The sequence below is a fragment of the Taurulus bubalis genome (genome assembly GCF_910589615.1).
Source record: "Taurulus bubalis genome assembly, chromosome: 1".
NCBI classification, from domain to species: domain Eukaryota; kingdom Metazoa; phylum Chordata; class Actinopteri; order Perciformes; family Cottidae; genus Taurulus; species Taurulus bubalis.
Window position 1 is genome coordinate 38,752,691 of NC_136589.1, and position 16,559 is coordinate 38,769,249.

The window sequence follows — 16,559 nt, forward strand, 5'->3', positions numbered from 1 at the left end:
AAAAACACAAATATTGAACTTTACATTTAATTATAATGAGAAAACGTAATCAAATCTAAAGATTAGCAACTATCTCATGTTCATGTTTGTATTTTTTTCTTCTTCTTCACAGGGTGGCCTTGAAGATAGGCAAACGTGAAGAACTCTGGGAGATTCAACATGAAGTTGTATGTGTTCCAGGTCAACAATGGCAGCACGTTGACATTTGACACTGATCTTGCTGTCCAGAGGTAAGAAGCTGGCATTTTACCAATATTAGTGAGAACAAGTGGTCAGAATATCTTGGTTTCTTTGTGTTCTAAATTTTTTTCTTTTCTTTTTTCAGTGTACTGGAGCTTAAGCATGCCATCCAAGCCAAATATAAGATTGCAATTCAACATCAAGTCCTTGTTGTCAATGGAGGGGAATGTATGGCTGCAGAGCGGCGTGTCTGCAGCTACAGTGCTGGCACTGTACGTTTTAATTTATTAGTGTGCATTTTATGTGGCTTGAAAGTATTAAGGGTTGCATTTGTGACAAACATTACAATTTATTTTGTATGCTTGATCTTTAGGAAACCAACCCCATATTCCTGTTCAACAAAGAGATGATCTTGTGTGACCGGGATCCAACGATCCCCAAGACCACCTTCTCGATTGAGAGTGAGATTCAGGTTAAAGTAGAGGAGTCTCTACTGATGCCAGCTGTCTTTCACACTGTTGCCTCGCGAACGCAACTTGCTCTGGTAGTTATCTATTTATTTTTTGTATTTTTAAAGCTGCCTGTCGTGTGCACTACTTTTATGAGATTAACTCATACAACCATTGTATCAATCCATTGACTATGGAATGCTCCTAACATATCCTGACTGTATTTTTTTTTGTCTGTGCAGGAAATGTTTGAAGTTGCCAAGAAACTTTGCTCTTTCTGTGAACGATTGGTTCATGATGAACACATGCAACACCAAGGCTGGGCTGCCATTATGGCTAATCTGGACGACTGCACTTTGTCTTATCAAAAGTTGCTCATCAAATTTGACACTTCATACATAAACTATCAACGTGACTTGGAGGAAATTAAGGTCAAACTCTCAAAGTAAGTGATGACACAGAGAACATGCTATTACATACTTTCCTAAAGATATCCAATAGTTTTTAATTTGAAATACAAAGTGCTGTATGGTTAGTAATTACTGGATATTGGCTTTGTTGACATGGCAAATATTCAGACGTGTTTAATCAAAGTCTTAACTTAATTAAATAACTGAAGTAACAGTACATTAATCCAAGTTATAATGTATTTATGCAAGAAGGAAATGAGCCTGATAAACTTGATCTCTTATTGACCTTGTTTTATGATTGCAGGTTAGGGACATCAGTTTCTGTAATGGCGAGGATACCTCTGCTGGAATGTTTGACAAGACACTGTTACAAAGAGAGCATGGAGAAGTCAACCTCAACCCCAGGGAAGGATTCAGATGAGACGGAAAAAGAAAAATCCATGGACTCACAGCGGCCCTCCAAGTCATCAGCCTCCATCTCTGCTTCTGGGACAGCCACATGTGAGCCACCTGGCAACCAGGAAACAAATAAAATGACTGACAGTGGTGGGCTGAGAGCTGCACTACTAGACGACGATGATGACGACGACGACGACGACGACGAAGATGATAATGGCGACGACGATGACGATGATGATGATGCAGAGTTCACCAACCCGTCCTGTTTCAATGTCACACTATTAGACTGGATCAATGTGCAAGACCGACCCAATGATGTGGAATCGGTTGTGAGGAAATGCTTTGACTCCATCAATAGGGTGAGTCACAGATGATGTATGAATAGATACTGTCAAGATAGTTTTCTAAATTTGCAGTGATGTCATGATTGTGATGGCAAAAAAAATCACGAGTCTTTCCTGAAATCTTGTTTCTTTCAGCTCGACCCTCGGGTCATTCAACCCTTCCTGACAGATTGTCGTGACACAATTTCCAAGCTAGATAATCAAAACATGAAAGCCATCAAGGGGCTCGAGGACCGGTTGTATGCTCTAGACCAAATGATTGCAAGCTGTAAGAAGTTGGTGAATGAACAGAAGGAACTTGCTCAGGTACGTAAAGTAAGAGATTAAACACTATCAAGGTATGGTCTCTATATTGAATTAAGTGCTCACTTATTATCTCTTGCAGGGATTTCTGGCCAATCAGAAGCGGGCTGAAAACCTGAAGGATACATCTGTTCTGCCTGATTTGTGTCTGAGTCACACCAACCAGCTGATGATCATGCTGAACAACCACAGGAAGCTGCTAGACATTAAAAAGAAGTGCACCACTGCCAAACAAGAACTTGCAAACAACCTTCAAGTCAGACTTAAGTAAAAATGAAAACTTCTTCCCCAATGTGTTTGTTAGACTTGTTGAATAGCTCACGGCTTTCTGCACACAGTGCTGTTGGCTTGTTTTTTTTATTTATTTAGGCTTGCTGGTTTTAAACATAAAAAAGTCAAGAGAATCATGTCTGCGACTCTAACTGTGCTTATGATTTTGCATTAGATGGTGCTGCTACGTGATGCTTCATGCAGACCAGGATGGGGAGAAGCTTCAGGCTCTACTCAGACTTCTGACGGAGCTAATCGAAAGAGTGAGGGTGGTGGAGGCCCTCAGCACTGTGCCCCAGATGTACTGCTTGGCGGTGGTTGAAGTCGTCAGGCGAAAAATGTTTATGCGGCACTACAGAGAGGTCAGTGCTAAATGCCGTTATTGGACAGTGATCATTCTTTCAGACACAGTGATTCAAAGAGGTGAGCTCTTTTGCGTCACTGAATCTGTAGCTTTCTGGCGTATTTAGCGCTGAGCACATTATTTAGATGTTAAATTTAGAATTTAAAGCTTTTTTTGTCTTTGTTTACTTATTTCATGTGTTGGAGGAAATACTTGTTGTTTTTCAGTGGGTTTACTCTGCAATATTGAACATTCTTAAAGCAGTAACAAAATGTGAAAATAAGTGCCTGAGCAGGCAAAATAAACTGCCATTGCAGTCCTGTATCGTGACATTCTATTTAGCAGACCCATGAAGGACAAGGAGACTGTGTGGTTTGCGAGTTGCACTATTGTGGGAACTCCGATTGCATTAGCGTTAGGCTAAAATTCAAGAGCCCTTTAAATCTCCTACATATAATTAATGAACTGATAATGACTTCTGTCCTTCCTCATTGTATTGCTGTTTGTAAATGCACAGTAACAGGGGGAAATAATCAGACGTCAATAATGGAATGGATTTTGCTCACACACACAGCAGACTTTCTTTCACTCAAGTAGACATTAATTATTACTTTGTTGTTGTAAAATCCGTAATATCATTCTTTTCAGTGGGCGTATGCGCTTGTGAAGGACGGGAAACGACTGTACGAGGCGGAGAAGTTCAAAAGGGAATCCTTTGGTAAACTCTTCAGTGAGTGTCTGTTGAAATCAGCACTGTAGAGCATAGTGTGCTTTTATAATGACACGGATCCCAACCAAGATCAGGGTTTTGATCTATTTACTTGTGTCTTTTCAGGGAAGTCTTTCCTCAGAAATCGTTTGTTTAGAGGACTCGATTCATGGCCTCCAACATCGTTTTGTGTAAGTTACAATTTATCAGCATTTTGACCAAGTTGGTTTTCATGTGTATATTATTTCCACTGTATTTTAAGGAGTCCCTTTTTTTACTCTCTTTATTATTGTTTATAGACACGAAAGCCCAGAAGGTTTGACGACGAACTTCCAGACATCTCCCTTGATGACTTACAGTACTTGAAATCTTGTTGTCCTCTAGAGGTGCAGCCGTTCCTCATGTAAGTCGCTGTCCCCAGTTATTGAAATGGTTTTAGAGATAATATGATGCTACCAGAACTATCCTACGATATGGCTGATGAAAACACACACTATCGTTCAAAGGTTTGGGGTCACTTAGAATTGTCCTTATTTTTCAAAGAAAAGCACTGTTTTTTTCAATGAAGTTAACATTAAATTAATCAGAAATACACGATACATTGTTAATGTGGTAAATGACTATTCAGGGTGGAACCGTCTGGTTTTTAATGAAATATCTACATAGGTGTATAGAGGCCCATTTCCAGCAACTATCACTCCAGTGTTTTATGGTACATTGTGTTTGCTCATCGCCTTAGAAGACTAATGGATGATTTGAAAACCCTTGTGCAATTATGTTAGCACAGCTGAAAACAGTTATGCTGGTGAGAAGCTATACAACTGGCCTTCCTTTGAGCCAGTTGAGTATCTGGAGCATCACATTTGTGGGTTCCATTATACTCTCAAAATTGCCAGAAAAAGAGAACTTTCATGTAAAACTCGCCAGTCTGTTCTTGTTCCTGAAATGAAGGCTATTCCATGCCATAAATTGCGACGAAACTGAAAATGTGTCTGGGTGACCCCAAACTTTTGAACGGTATTGTACATTTGGAAGCAATTTGTAAGACTTTTGATTTTGTTATCACATGTCTCACAAGTAATCAATCATCTCTAAATTAAGTAATTATTTACGAAATGTTATTGATTGTTTATGCGCTAGATCCTGTGGTAGGCATATTGTCCTGACTTTTGCAGACCTCTGCCATAGATTTTCAGTACTAAAATAAAATCTCAATGTAGTTTTGAATTCTGTCCTTAACGTGATTAGAAATGTATGTAATTTGTTTCTGCAGGGTTCCCACAATGTGTGACTTCGAGCCCTTAAATCGCCACGTAGAGACGCTTCACAAGCTGGTCCAAGCTGCACAGAGTGTGGATGAGATGTCTCAAACTATTACTGACCTGCTAAGTGAACAACGGGTAATGACCGCTTGATTAATGTTCGTGTTCTTAAAAACAAATGCAGATATGCTTGTTACTGGTTAAAAATAAATAGTTTGCTTTTCTCATATATTTATGTATTTATATAAGTATTTTCCCTCTCTCCCGTTCCTTTCATCTCTTCTGTCTTTGCAGATATCCTTTAGTCAGAGATCAAGCATGTTGATCCCAGAGTCTGGAAGCACACCTGGGTCCACGACGCCGAGGTCCCCCAAAACCCCGTCCTCCCTTAACCTGCAGGGCCCCAGCTGCCAGCCACTACATGTTCCCGTCCCAGCACTGCTCGAGGATCTATCCCCAGACAGCATAGACGCGCAAACATTTGACTTTGAAACAATTGGCCATCCGAACATGGATCCAGTCCTGCAGCAGGGCTCCCTCGACTTGGATTCTCTAGCAGAGAGCCCTGAATCTGACTTCATGTCTGCTGTCAATGAGTTTGTGATTGAAGAGAACCTAACCTCTCCGAACCCCATCAGTGACCCCATTAGCCCTGAAATGATGGTGGAGTCGCTGTATTCATCAGTCATTAACGCTATTGACAACAAGCGCATGCAGGATACCACAATACTAGAGAGGGAGAACTCGAGGATCACTGTGCTAAAACAAGTGATTGACAAGTACCGATCTGCTGCAGAGGAGTCCCATTCGAACTTCAGAAGTGTAAAGGATGATCTCCATCACTTGAGAGGCATGGTTTTAAAAGAACAACATGACTTTGGCTTTGTTTTGAGAAATTTGAACACAGAGGTGAGCAACATTGTGGACAGCATCTGCCAAACCCAGAAACTGGAATTAAAGGATCAGCATCAAAGTGAGCTTCTCTCCCTTCGACAAGAGCTAGAGAAGCAGGTTGAAACACTAACGGAGGAAAACCAAATAAACCAGAATATTGTCCGAGATGTCCAGCACGCAATGCTGGAGCTGGAGGGTCTCATGGAGCGCAAAGAGAAAGAACTCACTCAGCTCGAGAATGAGAAAGAGCTATGTGCCGAAACGGAGGCTAACCAGACGGATAGGATCAAAAACCTGGAGCAGATGATAAGTGATCAAACCGAGGAGATCAAGACGCTCTCAGCTTCAAGAGACTCCCTGACTAGCCAGCTTGAAAATCTCCACTTTGAGATTGAACGTGGCCAGCAGAAGATCCGGCAGGAGTTGGAAGTTGTTGAGCAGTCTCACATAAAAGAGATTGAGGAAAAAATGGAGCAGGAGCATACGGCAAAATTGGAGACCCTTACCAAGGTTAACCAGGAGGCTCTGGAACATCTATCTGCCGAAAATAGTGCAAAGTTAAGTGAGGCAGCTGAACACCACGTCACTGCGCTTAAAGAGAAGGAAAACCAAATGAAGGACTTGGAGGCTCGTGTTACTGAGCTCGCAGAACTTCGCTGCAAAGTAGAGATGGAGTTAGCCCTCAAAGAGTCAGAGACAGAAGAGTTGAGGGTCTTATTTGAGGAGGCCAAGATGCAGCAGGATGAGACTGTGAAGTCCCAGGTGGAGGCTGCGACCAAAGTCCTGAGCGAAGAGCTGGCAGATGTCCAAAAACAGCTTCATGTAAAAAACGATGAGTATGAAGTGGACCTGGCAGAGCTGAGGAGTCTCATGAGGCTCGAGAAAGACCACTGCATCTCAGAGCTGGTGGACACACACGAGGAGGAGGCTATTTTGTTGCGGAACGAGCTCATCTCCCTGCAGCGGCAAGTCCAGGATGCCGATAAGAACCATGCCGAGCAGCAGCAGAAACTTGAGCAGGCTTTTGAGCAGCAAGCGGCGGTTCTGAATGAAGGAAAAGAAAAGCGGTTGAGAAGTTTCCAGGAACTAGAGCAAGAATTGAGGACTGCTATCTGCAATTTGCAGGCAGACAATGACCTGCTCTCCCAAAAAATAGAGCAGGACAGAAAAGCGACCGAGAGAGATTTCGAAAAAGAAGTGACCTTGAAAGTTGCGTCACCAGATGCTTTGAACGAGTTGGAGCAGCAGAAGGAGGACATGGAGAAGAGACTGTTGGACAAAATTAGACAACTTGAGGACGAGCTTCATGGGAGACGATCCTCAAAAAGGTAAATGTTTGATCACACTGGCAGACGCATCACATAAAGAAATCTAGCTTGAGTTTTTTTGTGGTTTGGAGCCCGATCCTGAACGAAGTTAACCTGACTGTAGTTTGTTTAAACTGTTCACATTTCAATTTAAATGACACAATGCAGAACAATTTATTTGATGTGCTTGTAAGTCCACATGATGCATTTCTTTTGTTGGAATTAAACTGGATTGTGTGCCTCTCAGTGATGAAGGGTTGCCGCTGCATGCTGAGGGGCGTGCAGATGCCGGAGCACCTCTGTCGCTTGACTCGGCTCTACAGGAGCGGCTGCAGCAGGAGAGGGCCTGCTTGCAGTCCCAGATGGACCTCCTGGAGAAGAAGAAGAACGAGGAGATGCAGAACCTCAAGACATCGCTAATCGCAGAACAGCAGGTTTGTGTTTTTGGGCGGTAAATAGGCGGGACACGTTATGTGCCTTTTTATAATGATGGAGAGTGACATAACACTCCTAACAATGGTGAATAGTTAATATATGGACTGCTTGAAAATGTGTGCATGTTGTGTAGTGTGGATGCTTACCTACGTGAGTACTTACTTTCTGAAAGCTTACATTTTTAATAGATATCGACACCGTCACCCTCTGCAACTTCCACTCAGTCGAAGTTGAGCCTCGCACATCAACAGATCAATGTTTCATTCATTTAACTGGCACTGATCTTGGTCTGTCTGGTCTCTTTACACCAAAAGATCCCCAAGGGACAGCAGAACGATTTATTTACAAATTACTTACTTGCTGCTTTCAGTCATACGGTTTGATCTTTTTTCATTTTTTTGTGATTTGTACATCTGTTATTGAGGTATTGGACCACCCATCATAGTTTAAGCTAACAAGACGTTTTGTACAAAATATTACATAATCAAGCTGAACTTATTGTCATTTGAAACATCAGTTGAGCTCACATCATTTCATTTGGGCTTTTTCAGTAAGTGGGTATAATAAATGCTGAAGAGATAGGAAATGGAACAATACAAGCAACAAATATCAAACGGAACAATAAAAATCAACACAACGATTGCAACTCCCATGGCTGCAAGCGGATCTGCATTGTTAGAACTTAGCAATTAAAAGGCATCCTCTCCAATCATTTGTGCTTGGTATAAATTCCCTGTTGTGACCAAAATGGTTGTTAACCTTGTTAAAACACAATGTTTTTGTGTTTTTTTGGTTTCTCTAGACTAATTTCAACACTGTTCTAACCCGAGAGAAGCTGAAGAAAGAGCAGATCATCAATGATCTAACAGAGAAGTGGCGGAAAGTTACCCAGCAGCAGGAGAAGGACAAAGGTGAGGACTTGACAAAAAATATCATAAAAATCTATTAAAAATAAGTCAAATGAAAGAAGCCCTTGACATAATTTTGGTCTACTTACTGCCACGTCTTAAGAGCAGCCGCTCTGTGAGGTTTTATATTATCGATCGGCATGTTGTGCAGGTCAGCGTCTCTTATTTATTTGAACTCATTGCAGCTCTGATCGAGACGCTCTCCGAGGACCGAGCCAGCGTCATGCAGGAGAAGAAACACTTGGAAGAAGAGCTGAACCGCCTGCGCAGCACTGCACTGGTCTCGTCTTCCTTCTTCTCTCCTAACCCCTCAGGTCAGGAGATCTCAGAAGCCGGAGCTGCAGCAGCTCGAGCTCTGCCTCTTCTCGGGGCGTTTTCCTCCGAGCCCATCGGTGAAACCGACCGACTGGCCTCTGTGGCGGCCATTCAAGATGACGAACAGGTCGATTCAGCAGTGGAAGCCAGCATGGTGGCAGTCCAGTAAGCGTCTTTTCTTTCATTTTGCCAGCCAGTGTATTTTGCCCTTGCTCCACACATTTTTCTAAACCCAGAAGTTTGACACAGTGTTTACGAATATGTGACACTGAAGCCATTATTTTTTTAGGGTGGGTCAGTTTCTTTAGTGAGAGTTTCAACAGTTCACAGAAAGGAAAATCTGTGTAGACGAGAAGCTCACAATCTTTCTTACTTCTTTCTCATCCGCCTGAATTTTACAAATCTCCTTTGGACTTTACGGGCTTAGATTCCTGTACTTTATTATAATCAACATAATATTGTACTTGATAAAGAATGAGTAATACATAATTAAGTTGTTATACACAGTATATGGCAAACTTGCAGCAGTATCGAACATTTTGTCATAGTATGGCATGAAAGTGGTTGTCAGCCGCTGACAGAAAGGGACTTTGCATTATTGAAGAAGAATTTTAAAGGACATTGCGTAAAACATCCCAAAAATGGATGGACAGAAAGGACATTTAACAAGGAAGGCAGGCAGGGAGACTAGGATCACACAGTGCAAGTTTCCCATTTATCACTTTTTTGTTTAAGAACTATTAAATAGTTGCAAGACAAAAAATGAGAACCAATTCATATGTTATCAATTTTAATTTTCTACACAATACATACAGTATTGCTGACATTTTTCAGAGGATATTAATCAATAATCTGACGTTTGTTTCTCTCTTGTAGTGACAATGTCCTGATGTCAGAGGAGAAACAGCGGATACTCTTACTTGAGAGGGTAAATAGAAGCACTGTATTCATCACATTGCATTCGAGAGCACAAGATGCCATTTCTGGATGTCTCTTATCTGTTTAATCCATCTGATATATGTTTCAGACTTTACACATGAAGGAAGAAGAAAACAAGCGCCTCAGTCAAAGACTGGTCAGTTATTTAATATTATCTCTATGGGCTATGTAACACCTGCTCCACTGGGTGGCAGTAGCATCAAAGAGTAAAATCCTGACCCAGGAGGCCAAAGAGCTCAGTGACGAAACATGATTTTGAAGGGAAAGTGACAGTGAGGAGAGGGATGAATGTTAGTGGACTGCTCAAAAGAAAAAAGTACATTCAAATAAAAAAGTTGAAACTATACTTTTGTTTTATAAAAAATATATATATTTTAATCGAGCCTGAATTTGCATGATTTACAAATAGGATAAAATTTAAATTATAAAGTATAATGCAGTACATAGGTTATACATGCTAATACTAATTACTAAGACTCTTTCTTGCAAAAGCCCAATAAGTCAAATGTTAGAAGTCAATGGCCAGCATTGGTAACCCTTCATTCACATTGCTTGCGTGTAATGTTTTCCTAATTCTCTTCCCTGTAGATGTCTCAGAGCATGTCGTCTGTGTCGTCACGGCATTCAGACAAAATCGCCATCAGAGAGTAAGTGGATAAAAAAAAATAACGCATGTCCTCGCTGTATTTGTTTTTGGACAAAAGTCTGACCTTCATGACATGAAGTGTAATTACACACGTTATTGTATAATTACATTAATGTGTTGTCTTTTTACGTTACTAGTTTGCAAAAATCTTTGTAATCATCCTATTGTGTCTTTTTTCTTCTTCTTTTCTTTCAGTTTCCAGGTTGGCGATTTGGTCCTAATCATCCTGGATGAAAGGCATGACAACTACGTGCTGTTCACAGTTGGTCCCACCCTCTACTTCCTCCACTCAGAGTCTCTCACTGCACTGGACCTCAAACCAGGTCAGCAACTGTAGTTCTTAATTTACTGATGAAATAATGATGTCAAAGTGATAGTTTGCTTGATTTCACATATAAGGCATGAATGGATTTATAACAGAAACTGTATGTAGACGTGTTCTTTAAAAACACAGGTTAATTAATATTATTTTTGCTACAATTTTCTCTATGAGCTTTATGTGACACACACACGGATGTATTTGTGGTTTATTGAGTGTTTGCCTAACAAGTCTGTTTGTTTATTGTTTAGCATCAGGGACCTCAAGACGGCCGTGGGTACTTGGAAAGGTGATGGAGAAGGAATATTGCCAGGCAAAAAAGGTACTGAATTTGCCAAAAGTTCCGTAGTGATTTTTAAAATGTGTGTTCTTTATGAATATGTAGGAATCAATATACTTGCATAAAGTGTGGTCCTTGAAAGCTAATCAGCTGTGTGTGTCAATTTCCACACATGGTTTGGATTTATTTTTTGGATGTGTTGACTTACACCATGTCAGTGAAGCTATTATATTGACCGTTGCATGATTTTGAACCATCTTGTCTCACGAAAGCTTTCTTTCCTTGTCTCCTTTCCTTCCCTAGGCACAGAACAGGTTCAAGGTTCCTTTAGGAACCAAGTTCTACAGAGTGAAAGCTGTTCCATGGAACAGAAAAGTATAATAGCCAAGTAATGAGCTAAAATGTATATTTATATTGCTTAATTTTTGAACAGGAACATCACATCATAATTCATAACTTGAAAATCGAAAGACCTTAAAAATGTAAAGAATTTAAGATAGTCATCATGCTATTTTTGGTTTTAGTTCAATATCCCACCTGCTACCACATTTTGTTTTATTTTAAACCCAGATATGTTATTGTGGACCAAAATGCTATAACTTTATTAGAGCATTGTTCTAAACATTGTGGCATTATGCCATTTACCTGCGTGTAAAATTGAACAAAATTTGGATGTTAAATATTAGTTCTCATTATCAGCATTTGTCCTTTTGTGGAAAAATACTGTCATTATCAACATGATTAATAAAAGAAATATACATTTATTATAAATGTTTATGGAAGAATGTTCATGGCATGCATATTGATATATTTTCTTTGATTTACTTATCCAGATAAATGTTGTAGTTGGAAACGTAGTTAATGCGGTTTATTACTCACAAAGCAGTGTGGCCCTCTGTCAATACTGAAATGGCTGACTTATGGAAACAGTCGTCTTTGCAATCCTTGAAATGCACTTTCAAAAACAATGCTTTTGTTGATTTGAAAAGGGAAGTGAATCGAGCTGTCAGAACTAAGTAAATATATCAGCACAAACTTCTCACTATCATAGAATATTGATATGTAGAAAGGAAAACTTTGTGACTGTGTTTCATTATTGGACGACATTGTACATTACCCATCAAATCACACATATAACAATAAATGACTGTATTGTAAAAGATAGAGTTTTGAAACAATAAAGGATTGATCCCAAATATACTCTGCTGTTTTTATTTTGGGCCAATTATAGTTTATTTTTTATATTTGAGAATATGTAATGCTAAAAAAATGTACATGATGCTATTGAACCCATCTTTATAATCATTAAGGGGTACAAAAACTAATTAACTGCCAGCAGACGTTTTGTAATTTTCACCAAGATTCTCTCCTGCTGAGATTTCTGCATTAACCTAAGTGAAACCATTTTATTAAAACTTGTTATTTTTTATAATAAAATAAACACCATGGTGACTTTTAGGACGTATATGATAATAATAAAAAAAAAAACCTTTTTAATGATGCTTTTTAGAAATTTCAGGGGGATTCAGGAGTCAATGTGGAATAGCACAGTGTAGTGTATTCATTTGATTTAGCGTTTTTGCTTTTGTGGAAACATTAATGTTGGCACGCTGCTGCAGGAAACAGACTTCAAAAAGGCTTCAAATCGGGGCCCAAGAACGATGCGGCCCTCATGGAGAAGGAAGCCCACCAACATCACTTTCCCAGTTCACAGCGGGGAGCATAGCAGCTCTCTGCCGAGCACTCTCTACCATGTGGGTCTAGGGGTGTTTTAACAATGTTTAGCTCTATTTTCTCCATTTAGCATAAGCCTGTTGTCACATTTGGATGGCTCCTTCATAAATTGATGGTGTGATTCCTACAATTTCGGGACAGGCCTGAATGACAAAATATGCAACACAACATTCGATACCGAGGTGGCTGGCAAGCACCAACCATGTGCACTGGACAGGCTCTTAGTGTAAATGTTTACAACCCCCCACTGAGCTCAGTGCTGCTGGGAGTCACTCTCATCAGGCTGAATGGGATTTAACATTGCCATGTGGAGTCTAGCTCGTTCCACCAATAAAACTGCCTTTGACTGGCTGACAAACTTATTTCTATAACACTTGACTACATATCTTCAGTATCATAAAACTTGCCGTTGTTAAACTGTATGCCTAGCTAATAACAACGAGGTCGAAATCTCATTGTAATGTTTATTCTTTTACGATTTAATTTAACAGGAAAAGTAGTAATTGTGAATTTTTTGTTTTAAGTTGAAGTATTTTTTTTCTTTCGCAAAATGTTAGTAAATACAAAAAAATATAGAAATACAAACTGAATATATGTTACATATGCATTACTTTAGGTTAAACCATATTTAGCTTGCATAGACACAAAATCAGTATACTCTTAAATTGCCTCTTAAAACAATTTATTTATCAAAAGGCTTATTAAGATTGAATTTGGTTAATATGTTTCCAAGTGTAAGTCTGCATTGAGTTGAAGCATCCTGACAGTAGTAGTAGTAGTAGTAGTTTTAAAACCTGGTCTAAGGGACAATACAATATCAAATTACACATTATATATATACACTGTATATACATGCACTTCTCATATAGAGTTGATCGTACTGAGGACTGTAAGACTCTAGATGTTTCTTCTACACAAGGGTTTTTTTACTTAATAGTGAAGTGACCCTAAAATATAACTGACTTTATCTTCCTACACAAGTCAATTCAAATGAATCTCTTTTCTCATTATCATGCAAAAAGTTCAAAAATAACCTGAAGTTTCTTATTTAAAAACGGCATAAATTCATCACAAACGTACTCCAATAATTGTATACAAGGACAGGTATCTCAATGCAGCTTTCAAATGCCATCAGCTGAAATCCAAAGACACATTAGAATGGCTTTTCTTTGCTTGTCAACACATGCTGGAGGCAGTAAATTAAGGTTTAGATGAGTAAATGTGAAATATCAAAACGATGTCAAGGACCACTCACAAAGAGTGTCATAGAGTCTCAGATCTTGCCCTTTGTCACCGATATCCTCTGTATTTGAAGATAATACACAAGTTGTATTTGATTTCCCAATATCTCTGACACTATTCTAGATAGACGGAGCTGCAAATAAACAAGCATTATTTGTAGGGTAAATATATGCATGAACTTCAAATGATGGATAAATGAAAATAAATGGGAAAGCCTTAACATAACATTTATATTTTTCGAAAAAATCTAAATGGAACGAGTGTGTTGAAGAAGAGCCAAGAGGCATTAAGGCTGAAACTGCAAACCAAGGAGTAAATCGACTTAATGCCATCACATTTCCACCCTATTCATGCCTAAGAAAAGGGTTATGGAAAGAGATTAGGTTATATATCTGCTGTCAGGGACTGAAGAGACCAAGAAGAGAACTTCACCTAAACAGAATGATGATCAAACAGACATGCTTTAACAGACATGCTTCATAATCTCATCCGTTATTGTCTCCTCTCTGCCTTGACTACAGGTTCAGAAGGAAATCTTAGACAGGGGCAGATTAAATGTGTGATGAAATGTCTGAGAAATATGTGAGAACGCGCAATATAAGGATGGTTGATTTTCTACCCACATGACGAGCATAATCACTATTAGTAACACATATCCACATAAATATGATAATTCAAATTTTAAACACATTTATTGGGTTCATATTGGAAATCATCACCATCTGATGGCATAGTTTTATGGATAATTACCGCCAAAGAGATAATGCAGCATATGAAAGGAAGGCTTTGAGGCTTCTCCACTCACTGGGAGGAGAGTGCGTAGGTTTAGTTGTGCATCTGAGCTGTACCCAAAAGGCAAATATGGGGAAAGTTGGGTGACGAGCATCCAGGCGTGTGGTTAACAAGATTGCATCTGCCGAGCAGGAAGTGTAGGATATAACTAAACTACGTATTTAAAAACAGGAAATTATTTCCCCATTAAGTTCAATTCCATCGGTAATCCTTCCAAATATAGATAGAACTATTGCATTTTCAGTGGGAAATAATTATTCAAACACCCTATAGTGCAAATCCCATTAATATAGTGCATGACAGTTTTTGATTTTCTACCACAGAACAAAACGGATAAGAATCCAGTAGACATTAAAAATCTGTTGTCTTATTTAGCTAATGCTGCTTACTGACAAGTAAATAATCAATACAAATAGTTCTGAAGTGTCTGAAAATAGACAGGCGATTTAAACTGTAACTAACAGCCATGCAGTTTCCAGCTGCAGTGCAGTGTTGAGGAAATGACACCAGCTTTGATGGGTTGTATAGCTTTTGAGATGAGCCTCTTTATGCCGCTTGCAGTTCCATTATGGCTTTGTTCGAAAGCTTGTTTACCTGCTGATAACATACACTGGTGGATTCAGGAGCACCGATCCAAAATCTGCTGCCAAAGTCACTCAAGTCTCATTGTACTGCAGGAGGAGAAGAATTAAATGTTTATGCGGAGGGGAATGCAAATGCTAAATGTGAAATCAAACTATGGGACCAATAAGGGATCAGAATAACTTTGCCAGGTTTTATTTTTAGCCCAGTTGCAATGCTAGCTTTGTGGAACATTCTTCATTTTAGCCTCTGTGCATCTGTGTGCTTAGCTTTTACTCTGTGGAGAAACGCTGTTCCAATTTTGCAAAAAATGTTTAAACTGTAGATTATTATTTCTCCAAAATGGGTCGAGGAGAACATAATCTGATTCAATCATGCTGCATATTACTTTAATTAAACTGGAATAACCTGCCTGGTTGAGGAAAAATACCTGATTGCGGTGCCGTTTTGCCTTCAATATCAAATAACCAGCAGATCAAAAACTGCTCATCAAATCTCATCGTTGTACATCACTTGAATATTTTTTTTGATTTCACTGTTAGAAAAGCTATGGTCTCGGGTCAAAGGAATAGCCCCTTGGTTTGCATATTAAAGAGGATTTGGTAGACCTCTGTTAGCCATGCATCCCCATGCAGGCAGGTCTCCAGGGGGCCAGCAGGGCCCCACAGACGGGCGACTAGGGGGCCAGGTGACCCTGTCTCTGAGGTTAGCAGGAAACACTAAAGAGGGATGGGCAGGGAGCTGAGGAGCCACTGAGTGCGAGTGTGCAAGGCTGGTGATGGCAGCTGTCAATGGTTTGGAAGGAGAAGCAGACAGATTGTGCGTTCTGTTGGTGCAGCCAGTTCGCCACCTGGCAGGCTTTTCCTTGTTAGAACTTCTTGCTGTTTCTGTTCTCATCAGAGAAATGTTTTTCCTCTTATCCTCCGTGTTCAGGGGAAGTTAAATTTGTCAAAATGTTTAAAGATGTTTCGTGAAATGCAAGTGTTTAAAGTGAGTGCTGTGCATTCTACAGAACTGCTGCTGCTTTTGATTTTTTTTATAAAATACAGCAAAGGAAATTATTTTAAAAAGGCTACATATTTATGAATGTAAACCTGGCTTTGTGTGATGGACTACGTAATTAAAATGAAAAATAAGAAATAGATATGCATTGTGAGTGTTGACCTTGCGCGGCATTATTTAACTGTGTTTGTAAGAAAAGGGGGTGTGTTTTAAGGGGTAGGATTTACTCACAAAAAATAATCTGTAACTTCCAAATCCCATCATAGCCGTAAATACTGCTCCGTGTTGTTCACTTGTTAAGAAGAAATGCTAACGTAAACCATGAACAGCTTAAAAGTACATTTAAAAATCAAATTTGGCAGTCAGTCCTTGTTCCAACAGGATTAAAAAAAAAAGTCTTTCATTTGATATAAATATATGCAAAGAGAGTGGTGTGGTGATCTGGGTGCCAGAGGTGGTGCTTTACTCTGGATATTCTGGCTTGGGCCTGTAAGG

At 39.5% G+C, this 16,559-nt stretch overlaps 1 protein-coding gene across 1 annotated transcript; it reads left to right on the top strand.

Moving 5' to 3' along the window:
* The first annotated feature begins 158 nt into the window (after positions 1 to 158).
* On the top strand, positions 159 to 11,901 carry rb1cc1 (RB1-inducible coiled-coil 1). Its single transcript, XM_079229672.1, has 22 exons — positions 159 to 230; positions 326 to 452; positions 554 to 724; positions 872 to 1,074; positions 1,344 to 1,797; positions 1,918 to 2,088; positions 2,168 to 2,352; positions 2,531 to 2,717; positions 3,347 to 3,428; positions 3,534 to 3,598; positions 3,707 to 3,810; positions 4,681 to 4,807; positions 4,964 to 6,891; positions 7,118 to 7,304; positions 8,108 to 8,216; positions 8,399 to 8,693; positions 9,405 to 9,456; positions 9,556 to 9,603; positions 10,056 to 10,114; positions 10,309 to 10,436; positions 10,684 to 10,754; positions 11,016 to 11,901. Exons 1-22 carry the CDS (start codon positions 160 to 162, stop codon positions 11,091 to 11,093), a joined length of 4,902 nt encoding a protein of 1,633 aa, XP_079085798.1. The 5' UTR covers position 159; the 3' UTR covers positions 11,094 to 11,901.
* Positions 11,902 to 16,559: the final 4,658 nt, after the last annotated feature.